Source organism: Lactuca virosa, chromosome 2 (genome assembly GCF_052849685.1).
Source record: "Lactuca virosa cultivar CGN04683 chromosome 2, Lactuca_virosa_CGN04683_v6, whole genome shotgun sequence".
NCBI classification, from domain to species: Eukaryota; Viridiplantae; Streptophyta; class Magnoliopsida; order Asterales; family Asteraceae; genus Lactuca; species Lactuca virosa.
In genome coordinates, this window is record NC_136427.1 from 118,448,285 (window position 1) to 118,461,247 (window position 12,963).

The 12,963-nt window shown below is 39.5% G+C and overlaps 1 protein-coding gene across 2 annotated transcripts; it reads left to right on the top strand.

Annotated features, from left to right (window-relative positions):
- Window positions 1–10,136: 10,136 nt before the first annotated feature.
- Window positions 10,137–12,336, top strand: EMB3111 (Tetratricopeptide repeat (TPR)-like superfamily protein). Of its 2 annotated transcripts, XM_079078379.1 has the most exons (3): window positions 10,137–10,260; window positions 10,543–11,185; window positions 11,303–12,336. In XM_079078379.1, exons 2-3 carry the CDS (start codon window positions 10,633–10,635, stop codon window positions 12,295–12,297), a joined length of 1,548 nt encoding a protein of 515 aa, XP_078934505.1. In that variant the 5' UTR covers window positions 10,137–10,260; window positions 10,543–10,632; the 3' UTR covers window positions 12,298–12,336. The 2 variants fall into 2 exon arrangements, with proteins under 2 accessions (XP_078934505.1, XP_078934504.1); XM_079078378.1 differs by having other exon boundaries at window positions 10,143–11,185.
- The last annotated feature ends 627 nt before the right edge of the window (window positions 12,337–12,963 follow it).

The following is a 12,963-nucleotide window of genomic DNA, read 5'->3' on the forward strand; positions in this document are numbered from 1 at the left end:
TGGTGTTACTCTTTCTTTTTAAATGTAAACCCGACGGATTGTGAGTGCACAATTCGGGGGTCCGAATGCTGTCAAAATTTTCCCGCTTTCATTGATGTACTCTAGACCTATGTAAGGTCAAATTTTCCTGATCGTTGTATCAAATATTAATATCAATGAGATTGACACGCATTTATTATTTCTTTGAGTATTCCATTAAGTTATTAAAATACTAAGGAAATCATACACTTATTATTGAAAGTTTCCATTAACTTACAAATTCGGTAATGTTCGGAACGCAAAACATATAATACTAAGACTTTCCATAATCATTTATGAAGACTTATCAAGAATTCGTCTCTTAACTTATGGCAGAATCATGCCGCCAAGAAGGAATCCTCGACGCTTCAATACTACAGGAGCACTAACACCACCTCCACCACCACCTCCATCGATGGATGCTGCCACCTTTCAGGCTGCTGTAACGGCTACCGTAACCGCAACAATGGCACAAATGAGTAACAACGGATCAGGAGGAGGAATAAATAGCTCTACTAATGGCCAAAACCAGGGTCGTTCCGGGGAATGTACTTACAAGGACTTCTCCAACAGCAAACCCATCCCCTTTAATGGAACCGGGGGAGTAATGGCTCTATCCCAATGGATAGAGAAAATAGAAGCCGTATTCGAAATCTGCTCATGCCCCGAATAGAGCAAAGTAAAGTTTGCTGCATGTACTTTCTCCGAACGAGCCCTAACATGGTGGAATGGCCACGTCAAGTCACTAACTCTGGTGGTGGCAAACTACATGGGTTGGGAGAACCTGAAGCAAATGCTACTGCGAGAGTACTGCCCAAGGGGCGAGATTCAGAAGCTTGAACAGGAGCTTTGGGGCCTTTCTATGGTGGGCTCGGACATCACAACCTATACGATAGGTTCAGTGACTTGACAATACTTTGCCCAGGGATGATGGCCCTAGAAAGCAAGAAGGTGGAAAGGTATATCTGGGGGCTGTCGCCCCAGCTTCGAGGAAGTGTACTAGCTTCCAAACCCACGACGTTCGACAGCGCCAAATAGCTGGCACAGTCCCTCGTTGATCATGGGGTCTGCCAAGATGTCACGACCGTCGTCCCAGAACCAACCAAAGGAAGCAACAACAATAACAACAATGCCAACAACAACAACAAGAAGAAGTTTTGGAACAAGAGGAAAGGTCAAACTTCGCAAGAACCTTCAAAGAAACAAATAGTGGCGGTCCATGCCGCTACTGCCCCCACTGCTGTCCCTGTTACCCCTACGCCAGTGAAACAATATGCTGGGAACCTACCAAAGTGCAACAAATGCAATTACCATCACAACGGGAATTGCCGGGAGATGCACTGTAAAAACTGCGACAGGAAAGGGCACACTGCCCGTTTCTGTAAGGCACCGGTGCGACCAATCACCCAAGTTCCTGGTGCTGGAGTGAGCCATGCATGTTATGGGTGTGGGGAAACTGGGCACTACAAGAGGGATTGCCCTAAGGCAAAGAATGTTGGCGGCGTAGGAAGAGTGCTGGCAATAGGGCAGAACGAGGCAATAGCCGATCCCACAGTGGTTACGGGTACGTTTCTCCTCAACGATATTTATGCATGCATACTCTTTGACTGTGGTGCGGAGAGAAGTTTCGTGAGTCATAAATTCAAACACTTACTTAATCAAAAACCCCAAGCACTCAAAAAGATATTTACAGTAGAAATGGCAAACGGTAAAACAGAAAGCACAAACGATTTGTATATAGGCTGCACACTAGCTCTAAATGAACACTTTTTCCGAATCGATCTAATTCCGATCACTATAAGAAGCTTTGATGTCATCATCGATATGGATTGGTTAAGCCTTCACCATGCCGATATACTGTGTCACGAAAGGGCCGTTCGCCTTAATCTGCCAAGTGGCGAAACTCTTGTCATTTATGGTGACAAACCCGATACCAATTTACAAATCATCTCTTGCGTCAAAGCCCGAAAATACCTGCGCAAAGAATATCATGCCTTCCTAGCCCACGTGGTAGACAAGAAACGAGAAGTGAAAGACATTAAAGACATTCCGGAAGTCTGCAATTTCCCCGACATTTTCCCTGAAGATCTTCCAGGAGTCCCACCAGAACGTCAAGTCGAGTTCAGAATCGACTTGATTCCCGGAGCTACCCCTGTAGCAAAATCGCCGTACCGTCTAGCACCGGCAGAAATGCAGGAATTATCCAGCCAGTTGAACGAGCTTCTAAGCAAAGGATTTATCAGACTGAGCTTCTCACCTTGGGGAGCATCGGTTCTGTTCGTAAAGAAAAAGTATGGATCTTTTTGCATGTGCATCGATTACCGGGAACTAAACAAACTCACGATCAAGAATCGATATCCCTTACCCCGCATAGACGATCTGTTCGAACAACTACAAGGAGCGAGCTACTTCTCAAAGATCGATTTAAGATCTGGGTATCACCAGATGCGAGTCCTGGAAGGAGACGTTCCCAAAACGGCATTCCGAACTCGCTATGGTCACTACGAGTTTGTAGTAATGCCCTTCGGATTGACAAATGCACCGGCGGTGTTCATGGACTTGATGAACCGAGTATGTCGTCCTTTCCTGGACAAATTTGTGATCGTGTTCATTGATGATATACTCATTTATTCAAGGAGTAAAGAGGAGCATAACCAACACCTCCGACAGGTCTTGGAAACATTAAGGACAGAGAAGCTATACGCGAAATTCTCAAAGTGCGAATTTTGGATACGGAAAGTAGATTTCCTAGGTCACGTGGTCAGCAAGGAAGGGATACACGTGGACCCTTCCAAAATCAAGGCAATCGAGAACTGGACAACTCCAAGGACTCCAACGGAAATCCGACAATTCTTGGGCCTCGCTGGGTATTACCGGAGGTTCATACAAAACTTCTCGAAGATTGCTAAGCCACTTACCACCCTGACTTAGAAGGGTGTAACCTTCAGCTGGGGAGAAAAACAAGACGTTGCATTCCAAACACTAAAGCGAGCCCTATGCAGCACACCTATATTATCTTTGCCAGAAGGAACAGAAGACTTTGTGGTCTACTGTGATGCGTCAAACCATGGACTTGGATGTGTCCTAATGCAACGAGGGAAGGTCATCGCATACGCCTCGAGACAGCTCAAGACGCACGAGGTCAATTATACCACACACGATCTCGAACTAGGAGCAGTCATCTTCGCTCTAAAGATCTGGAGAAACTATCTCTACGGCACGAAATGTACAATCTTCACCGACCATAAGAGCCTCCAGCACATCCTCAATCAAAAGGAACTCAACATGAGGCAAAGACGATGGGTAGAACTACTAAACGATTACGAATGTAAAATATGTTATCATCCTGGAAAAGCTAATGTAGTAGCTGATGCCCTCAGCCGAAAGGAATACTCGGGCCGCCGAGTGAAATCCTTAACCATGACGATCCATTCACACCTGTCCACACAAATCAAGGAAGCTCAAATAGAAGCCTTGAAATCCGAAAATGTGGCGAGTGAAGCCTTAAGAGGAATGGATAAGAATCTTGAAGTCAAGGATGACGGAGTTCGTTACTTCATGAATCGGATCTGGACGCCGAAGTTTGGCGGATTCAGAGATGTTGTCATGAATGAAGCCCATAAGACTCGATACTCTGTATATCCCGGTTCAGACAAGATGTATCTGGATCTCAAGAAACTGTATTGGTGGCCAAACATGAAAGCGGAAATCGCTACCTATGTAGACAAATGTCTGACTTGCGCCAAAGTCAAGGTAGAGTACCAAAAGCCCTCGGGATTGTTGCAACAACCGGAAATACCCGAGTGGAAGTGGGAGCGGATAACCATGGATTTCATAACCAAGTTACCCAAGACAGCAAGCGGACTTGACACCATCTGGGTGATCGTCGACAGGCTAACCAAATCCGCGCACTTCCTACCAATAAAGGAAACAGATAAGCTGGAGAAACTAACTAGAACATACATCAGGGAGATTGTACGACTGCATGGTGTACCAATATCCATTATCTTGGACCGAGATAGTAAATTCACCTCGAGGTTCTGGCAGTCACTACAAAAATCTCTAGGAACGAGGCTAGACATGAGTACCGCCTACCACCCACAAACCGACGGTCAGAGTGAGAGAACCATTCAAACTTTGGAAGATATGCTAAGAGCTTGTGTGATCGATTTTGGTAAGGCTTGGGATACCCATTTACCATTGGTTGAGTTCTCGTACAACAATAACTATCACACTAGCATCAAGGTTGCTCCATTCGAAGCCCTCTACGGCCGTAAGTGCAGATCACCTCTGTGTTGGGCTGAAGTGGGTGACACGCAACTAGCTAGAGGTCAAGTACCGGACAACACTCTCACTGGCCCAAAAATCATAAGGGAAACTACCTAGAAGATTGTCTAAATCCGAGAACGATTAAAAGCTTCAAGAGACAGACAAAAGAGTTATGCGGACAAAAGATGGAAACCCTTGGAATTTCAGATTGGGGACCGGGTACTATTGAAAGTCTCACCCTGGAAGGGATTAATACGTTTCGGAAAGCGTGGGAAACTAAACCCAAGGTATATCGGACCATTCGAGATCCTTGCTAGGATCGGCCCGGTAGCATACAAACTACGACTACCGCAGGAACTCAATAACGTACACCCTACCTTTCACGTGTCGAACCTAAAGAAATGCCTGTCCGATGAGACTCTCGTCATCCCTCTGGACGAAATTAAAATCAACGAGAGTCTCCACTTCGTGGAAGAGCCTGTAGAAATCATGGATCGGGAAATTAAAAGAACAAAACAAAGTCGCATACCCATTGTGAAGGTCCGTTGGAATGCCAAGCGAGGACCTGAATACACCTGGGAGCGCGAAGATCAAATGAGACAAAAGTACTCGCATCTTTTTCCTAGTCCATGAACTCTATCTTAGATTAAATTTCGGGACGAAATTCCCTCTAACGGGGGGATGATGTGACAACCCGATATTCCAAGTCAATGTATTGTTCAAAAAGTCAAATGTTATAATCTATTTTGGAATCAATAAAAATAGCATAAAAATAAAGTGTTCTAAAGTCTCAATTGGGATACATAAAATGTTAGATATTGTGTCAAGGTTTTCAGAAATATAAACAACACTCAAATCCGAGTTATAACGAAGAAGTTATGACCAATCGAAAATCCGCGACACAACCGGTAAAACACTGTTAAGCGTAAAAAGTGCAATTTCAATAAAATAATTTTTAGCCTTAAGTATCTAAACGAAAGTCGTAGATAATAACAAACCGTGAGCGTACATAAAAAGAACGTCCAAATCCGACTTCGTATGAGGAAGTTATGATTTTTCTAAGTTTCAGAACAACAGTAGACAGCTAAAAATTCGAAATAAAGATCGAACGATTTTTAGCCGACGCAACCTAAACGAGAATTGAAGATCTCGACAATAGTAGTACAACGGTAAAAAGACAGACGAAAGCGGACATCGGATGAAGAAGTTATGAATTTTTAACGGATTTATCCTGTCCCGACCTATTAAATATTATATAATTAAAAATAAAGTCAAAATTTGCCGATGAAGTCTAAACGAGAGTTGTAGAGTATATTCTCACCTACGCGTGGATATAAAGAACGTCGAAAGCGGAGCTCGTATGCGAAAGTTACGGATTTTCAAAGATTTGGGCACACACTTCGAAGCTTATCCGAAGGGTTACCCCCCCCCCCCCCGCGTACTTCGGAGTACGCCCAGCGTACCCAATGCACGGCCTCGGATCGGCCACATCGCCCATATACCCTCTACTCCCGTCCCATCCAAAGACCGGCGATCGGTGACGTCATCGCTGACGTACGCCCCGCGTACGAGGGTACGCCCAGCGTACGAGGCCAGCTTCCACCCCTATAAATAGGATGCGAGGGTTCCGACTTTTAGTGGCAAATTTACCACCCTCTCTCTCAAATTTCATACTTCTACCCCCTCGAGACTCCCCCGACGCCCCGGTTCCATATCCAAGTCCCGTCGAAGGTCCGAAGCCCCGAGATTCCTGAGGAATATACCACTTTCCGGTCGAAGTACTGCCTGAGAAAATCTCGTTTTCTTCAAATCACCACACTTTCCAGGTGAGTTCATACCCCTACATTTTCACGTCTTTTTCATGTTTTAGGGGGGGAAATATAAGTGAAACACGAGAAAAACTTATGTTTAAATACGCATCGTTACATATGGTTTCAAATACTTTCCCTACATTTTGTTTATAAATGTTAAACAACATTACTACCAATGTTACACTTTACATGCAAAGTTGGTATTACACCGAATTTTATCACCAAACGGAACACACTTTCGAAAAACTATAATGGGTATAGTTTACAAGTTATTCATGACATCTTTACGTAAACATTCTAAAAAGGAAATACTTTCATTTACAAGAAATGTGGACTTTTCATTTCGTAAATCTATTGATACTGAGTTTTGTGAGACATCCGGCTTCACCGTACTCTCAAGTACGCATTTCAAGTCCCGTATTATAAACCAAAATCTCTTGTAGGGAGAGCGTGATACTTGTGTATAGATATATACGGGATTGACAATCTCGCACCTAAACTGTTAGCTACAGTTAGACCGGCAGGTCTGGGGTGACAAACGTCATAACACTGCAACGCCTGAAGAACATTGTTACAGGCAGTCTGGGTCAATAACATGGTTATAAAACTCACATGGAGTATCGAAATATCTTGATTTACGAGACTATTAAATGCGTTCAGTAATTACATTATATATGTATAAATCCACTTACACCATTTTTAGCATGAAAGATACTATTGCATTTCAGTCTTTGGAACTTTTTCAAACTACTACACATACATGGAAAATATTGGATTTTCTGGAAACATGTTCAATTATTTTTACCGAAAGACATACACATTTTAGTACAAAAACGCTTATGAACGCACCAACTTAATTGTTGACACTTTTTCAAAACTACTTGTATTTCTCAGGAAATCAGTAATACAGGTAAAACATCAGCTTTTGGAGAAGGGACGCTAAGGCTTCAGTTTTCAAAACTTATTTAATCATCATATTTGTAATATTCTTTTGGAGACATGTATCACATGCAACAATCTAACTTTTGATTTATATTTATGATGGTTGTGTTTACTTTCTTTACAAATATTCAACTGTTATGATACTACGTGAAGTCATCCACCCCCGAATGTTTCCGCCATTCTGGTTTGGGGGTGTGACATCCATCACCTCTAGGATGGTCTTCTGTAAATGGTGTTACATCATAAACCCAATGCAGTTTAGTCTCATCGTTTCGAGCCAATCAATCAAGTGATTAATTGATTAACCATGCCACATGGAAATCAAATATCAATTGATCGTATTCAACGCCAAATCCCATCGTATTGGTAGTAACTAGAAACACATCAAAAGTTCATTCCAAATAAACTATGAAACGAAAATCATTCGATTAGAAATAAATTTATCTACCTGGGACTTCAATAGATACATACATATATAGAAGGTAACATCTTCTTGGGCCTTTAACAATTAAACATGAGGTGGAGAACGAGATGGCAACGGAGGAGTACATTAGGTTAATCACCACCACCAATCGCGAAAAGGGTTAATGATGTCACAATGAGAGCGACAATTGAAGCTTGTTCCGTGAGTTTGCAAAACAAAAAACTCATTAGAGTTGCCAAGAAGGGAGATGACAATGGGATGTGGATTTCCTAGTAGCATAGATGGCGATAAGGTGTGTGTGCAATAATGACAAGAGGTGGTCATCGGAAGACATGGTGGAATGCTCTTTGCGACGACACCAATGACTGCACCGATGGTGAACAATTTCCATTTATTATAGGCAGAGAGATCAGGATGGTGGTGTGTGAGCAGCAGTGAAGAGGGAAGAGGCGAAAATGTTGTCTACTAGTAAAGAGAAAAGAGGCATGTGAAGCATTTTTAGGTTCAAAAACAAAGTAGTGGTATTTTTGTTATTTCACATAGGTCACTTTTGTCTTTTCAACATGGGTATTAACTGTTGTTAACAAGGGTTAACAATCCCAAGGAGCAAGTTTGTTACCAAAACCCTCTAGTGTTACTTTTTCAAAAGTTGGACCAAAACTGTTATTTCATATAAACCACAGGGACCAATATTGTAATTTACTAAAAAAAACATAAGCATAGTTTAGGGACTAGCGTGTGACGGAACCGGTACCGATGAATACCGTTCCCGATTTCCCAAAAACCGAATTTAATAAAAAAATCAATCCCGAATACCGAACCAAATTAACATTACCGGTATTGGTACCGATTTTCGGTACTAGTACCGATATGGACGGTACCGAATCCTGAATTTCATAATTTCGAAGTACCAAGAATCGTCTCATATTTTTAAATTCCGTACCGGATCAGGATTTGGTAGAAACTGCTAATTCGTGTCATAGTTTACCTATAACGTATGTAATCGTAATCTCAAGTAAGGGTGTGTTTGGCTAAGCTTTTTTACTTCAAAAGTCCTTTTCAGAAAAAAGCCTTATTGACTTGTTACTTTTGTCAAAAGATGTTTTTAAAATGTGTTTGGAATAGCTTTTAGCTTTTTACCTTTTAAAAACCTAAAAGTTATCAAAAGAGAGCATTTTGTGACTTTTAAAAAGGGTATGTTTTCTTCTTACCGATTCCCAAACATCTTATTAAGGGGGTGTTTGGTATTGCTTTTCAAGGTGAAAAGTTTTTTTTAAAAGAACTTTTTGATTTTAACTTTTAAGGGAGTAAAAAGTCAAAAGTTAGTTTTAAAAAAGTGTTTGCCAAATATTTTTTGACTTTTAAAGGTAATTTACCTTGTAAGAAGGCAAAAGTGACAAAAAGTCATGATTTCTTGTCTTTTGAAAAACCACAAATACCTTCTTGTCAAAAAGTTATTTCCAAAAGTTCTTTTGCAAATACCCAAGGGAAAATGACTTAAAAAGGTAATGAAGTTTCAAAAATATACAAAAAATACCATTGTTCTTTTTTTAGTACACAAAATACATTTAAAATATATTTTTTATACACAAAATACCAATGAAATACACATGTGTTCAAATAAAACCTTGTGGGTAACCGGTTACCGCAGGTAATGGAAAAATGTCTTAAAAAGGTAATAAAATTTCAAAAATGTTCAAAATATACCATTATTGTTTTAGTATAAAAAATACCATTGAAATTTCCAAAATGTTCAAAAAAAACCATTGTTGTTTTTTCAAAGCACCTTTTGTTAACTTCGTTGTTTCCGGATTATATAGAACATAGTCATTGGAGATTAGTCACCGTCGTACCAATTCACACCAGTTGTGTACTATCTTTCATTCCATCACTCGATCAGTTTGTATCTAAATCCATATTTAGGAATTCTCATGACATAACGTCACACTCGTTTCTCCTTTGTGTCTCTCTTGTGCCGCAACACTAATGAACGACTAATCTTGATGTATAATATGTGCATCTATATAATATGTTTTAGGTTTGAGACATATAATGTGATCGGGAAGCAAGAATGTTTAACTAATGTTACTACCCACTTACTTCTCCTGTTACCATAAGAACGATCGAGTGAAAGAATGAAAGAGATTTGCAAAATTGTTGTGAACTGATATGACGGTTCGTGATCTTCGGTGATTGTGTTCTACATAATCCGACAACAACACAATTAACAAAAAGTGTGGTATGTTTTAAACATTTTGGAAACTTCATTACACTTTTAAGTCATTTTTCCATTTACCTGAAGTACCTGGTTACCACAATTTTTTAGTTGAACACATGTGTACTTCGTTGGTATTCTGTGTACGAATAGTAACATTAATGATATTTTTTGTACTAAAAAAACAACAATGATATTTTTTGAACATTTGGAAACCAGGTAACCTACAATAGCCGGTAAAATTGTATTTTGTGTACTAAAAAAACAATGATCTTTTTTGTACATTTTTAAAACTTCGTTACCTTTTAAAGTCATTTTCCCAATACCAAACATCTTTTAAAATTTTTGGCTATTTATAAAAACCAAAAATCACACTTTTTAAGCGATCCCAAACACCCCTAAACTTTTAACTTTTTCAAAAAGAAAAAGACAAAAATTCTTTTGAAAAGTAAAGCCAAACACTCTCTAAAAACTGGAACGCCACTTGACTATGCTTTCCTCTGCTCGCCGCCGGCCACACGAGAATTTAATCATCGCCGCTGGTTCTATACTTCACTCTATCCGGTCCTCTTTAATTCCAGGTACTCCTTTTCCCCCACATCCTAAAACCTTTCCTCCTTGTACTATTGTACTAGTACCCAGAAGATTTCCCTCTGATATTTAGGTGTCGTGACTCTAACTTGACAAAACCTTAGGAAAATTCTAGTTGTTTGTCTGTGCTTCGTATATTCATGGTTGCTTCTTATTTTTCCTTTCGGTTTCTCAGAAACCACAAACCCCTTTTGCGTTTTCGTGTTGATCGGTTTTCTTGCTATGCAAACACCAGCGCTAATTGTTTTCATTCACAACCCCAATTGAAACAGAACAAACCCATTAAGAAAATCGCCAGAAAGTTCAAGAAAACTATCAAACCAAACATCAAAAAAGAGAATGTAGTAAATCCAAGAGTGTACATGAAAGATACAATCAGAACCATATCAAACATACTTAGGTATTCGACTTGGGATTCTGCTCAAAAACAGTTGGAAACCCTTGGCATTAAATGGGATTCTTACACAATCAATCAAGTTCTCAAAACCCACCCTCCAATGGAAAAAGCTTGGCTGTTCTTCAATTGGGCATCTGGATTGAAAAATTTCAAGCATGATCAGTTTACGTACACTACTATGATGGATATATTTGGGGAAGCAAGGAGAATATCGTCAATGAGGTTTGTTTTCCAGCAAATGGAGGAGAAAGGGATTAAAATTGATGTGGTTACTTATACTTCGATGTTGCATTGGCTATCGAATGATGGGGATATTGATGGGTCTGTGAAGTTATGGGAAGAGATGAAAGAAAAGGGCTTTTATCCAACTGTTGTTTCTTACACTGCTTATATGAAGGTTCTTTTTCATCATGGTAGAGTCAAAGAGGCCACTAAAATTTACAGGGAGATGATTCAGTCTGGTTGCCCTCCAAATTGTTTTACTTACACCGTCTTAATGGAGCATCTTGCTGGTTGTGGTATGTGTTATTTAATCTATATGTTTGTATCATGATCTCATCATTTTTTTCTTTTTTTGTTTTTTGTAATCATATCCTCGTCTTACATCAATTATAGTACACTGAAATCAATTGCAGGAAAATTCAACGAGGTCTTAGATATCTTTATTAAGATGCAAGAAGCAGGAGTGCAACCCGATAAAGCTACATGCAACATTCTAGTTGAAAATTGTTGCAAAGCTGGTGAAACATCGGTTATGATGAAGATTCTTCTTTATATGAAAGAAAACTCACTTGTACTTCGCCAACCCGTGTATGCAAAAGCTCTTGAAACTTTAACAAGTGCAGGGAAAAGTGATGTTCTTCTCAAGGAATCAAATCGCCATTTATCAATTCAGCACACTAAAGTGGAACCTTTAGAAAGTACAATTTCAGACACAAGCTCCATAGATGAACACCTTGTGTTAAATCTTTTGACCAGAAAACACTTCGTTGGGGTTGACTTTTTACTAAAAGATATGATGGAGAAGACCGTTTCGTTGACTTCCGGGATTCTTTCATCGGTTATCGAAGCATACGTTGCTCATGATAGACCTCATGGTGCGGTTTTGGCCTATGAATTTGGTAAGAAAATGGGGATAAAATTTGAGAAAATTTTGTATCTTTCTTTGGTGGGTTTGTTTATTAGGACGAATTCTTTCCCGAAAATTGTGGATATTGTTGAAGAAATGGTTAAAAACGGAATCTTTCTTGGAATTAATCAAAGTGCCTTGTTGATATACAAGCTTGGGTGTGCTAAAAAGCATGTTTCGGCTTCAAAAGTGTTTGATTTGTTGCCTGATTATGAGAAGAACACGACAACTTACACTGCTTTAATGGCAGCTTACTTTGCTTCAAGAAACACATCTAAAGGACTCCAGACGTTTAAAAATATGAAGGAGGCAGGGATTCCAGTTGTTCTTGGAACTTATAATGTGTTGCTGGCTGGTCTTGAAAAAAGTGGTAGAGTTGTTGAGTTTGAGGTTTATAGAAAGGAGAAAAAACAGATGGAAAAATGTAGATTTTCTGAAAATCAAGAATCTATAGAAGAAATGACTTGTAACTTCTTGTTTGCTAGGGATTATGTATCTTGAAACTTGAATCTATTTTTAGTTAAAAGTTTTTTTTGGTTATCTTAAACATGTTGAGTCACTTTTATGAGCTCCACTACTACATGATTACATGTCGTTTTATGCATCCCTTGTGGCATGATTGGTTTAGGGGTGTTATCTTTCACATTTTTATCAAAGATTTGGATGATGGATGATGAAGGGGGATTAAGATCGATTGTATATGGGGATTACATATGTCTTTTAAAACTTTGTTCTTTAATAATTTTGGGTTGTAAGTATGGTTTAATGTTGCAGAATAACAACATACTTTTTTTCATTTGTCTTATCTTGAACATCAAACTTTCTTTTTTTACATTTTAAGTCATTATACTCATAAAAAACTCTTTTCCATTACCTGATTTCCGATGACTCAACATTTTTCCATGATTGTTATTTTTCACCAACTTATTTATACCTAACATTGATTGTTGGAACTTGTAACAATAAGTTTAAATGGGACAACTCGTTTCATAAAAAATAGGAAATTTTATCATTTTTTTTTAAACGGCAAATCTACTCTACTCCTAAACTACTTCTAATTCCACATATGTCTCCGATGAGACTTGAACCCTCAACCTCTATGAGGAAGGGCAACACCCGCTACCTGCTGGCTAGAAGCCCTTTGTAACACTTAATGCAACTTCGGGT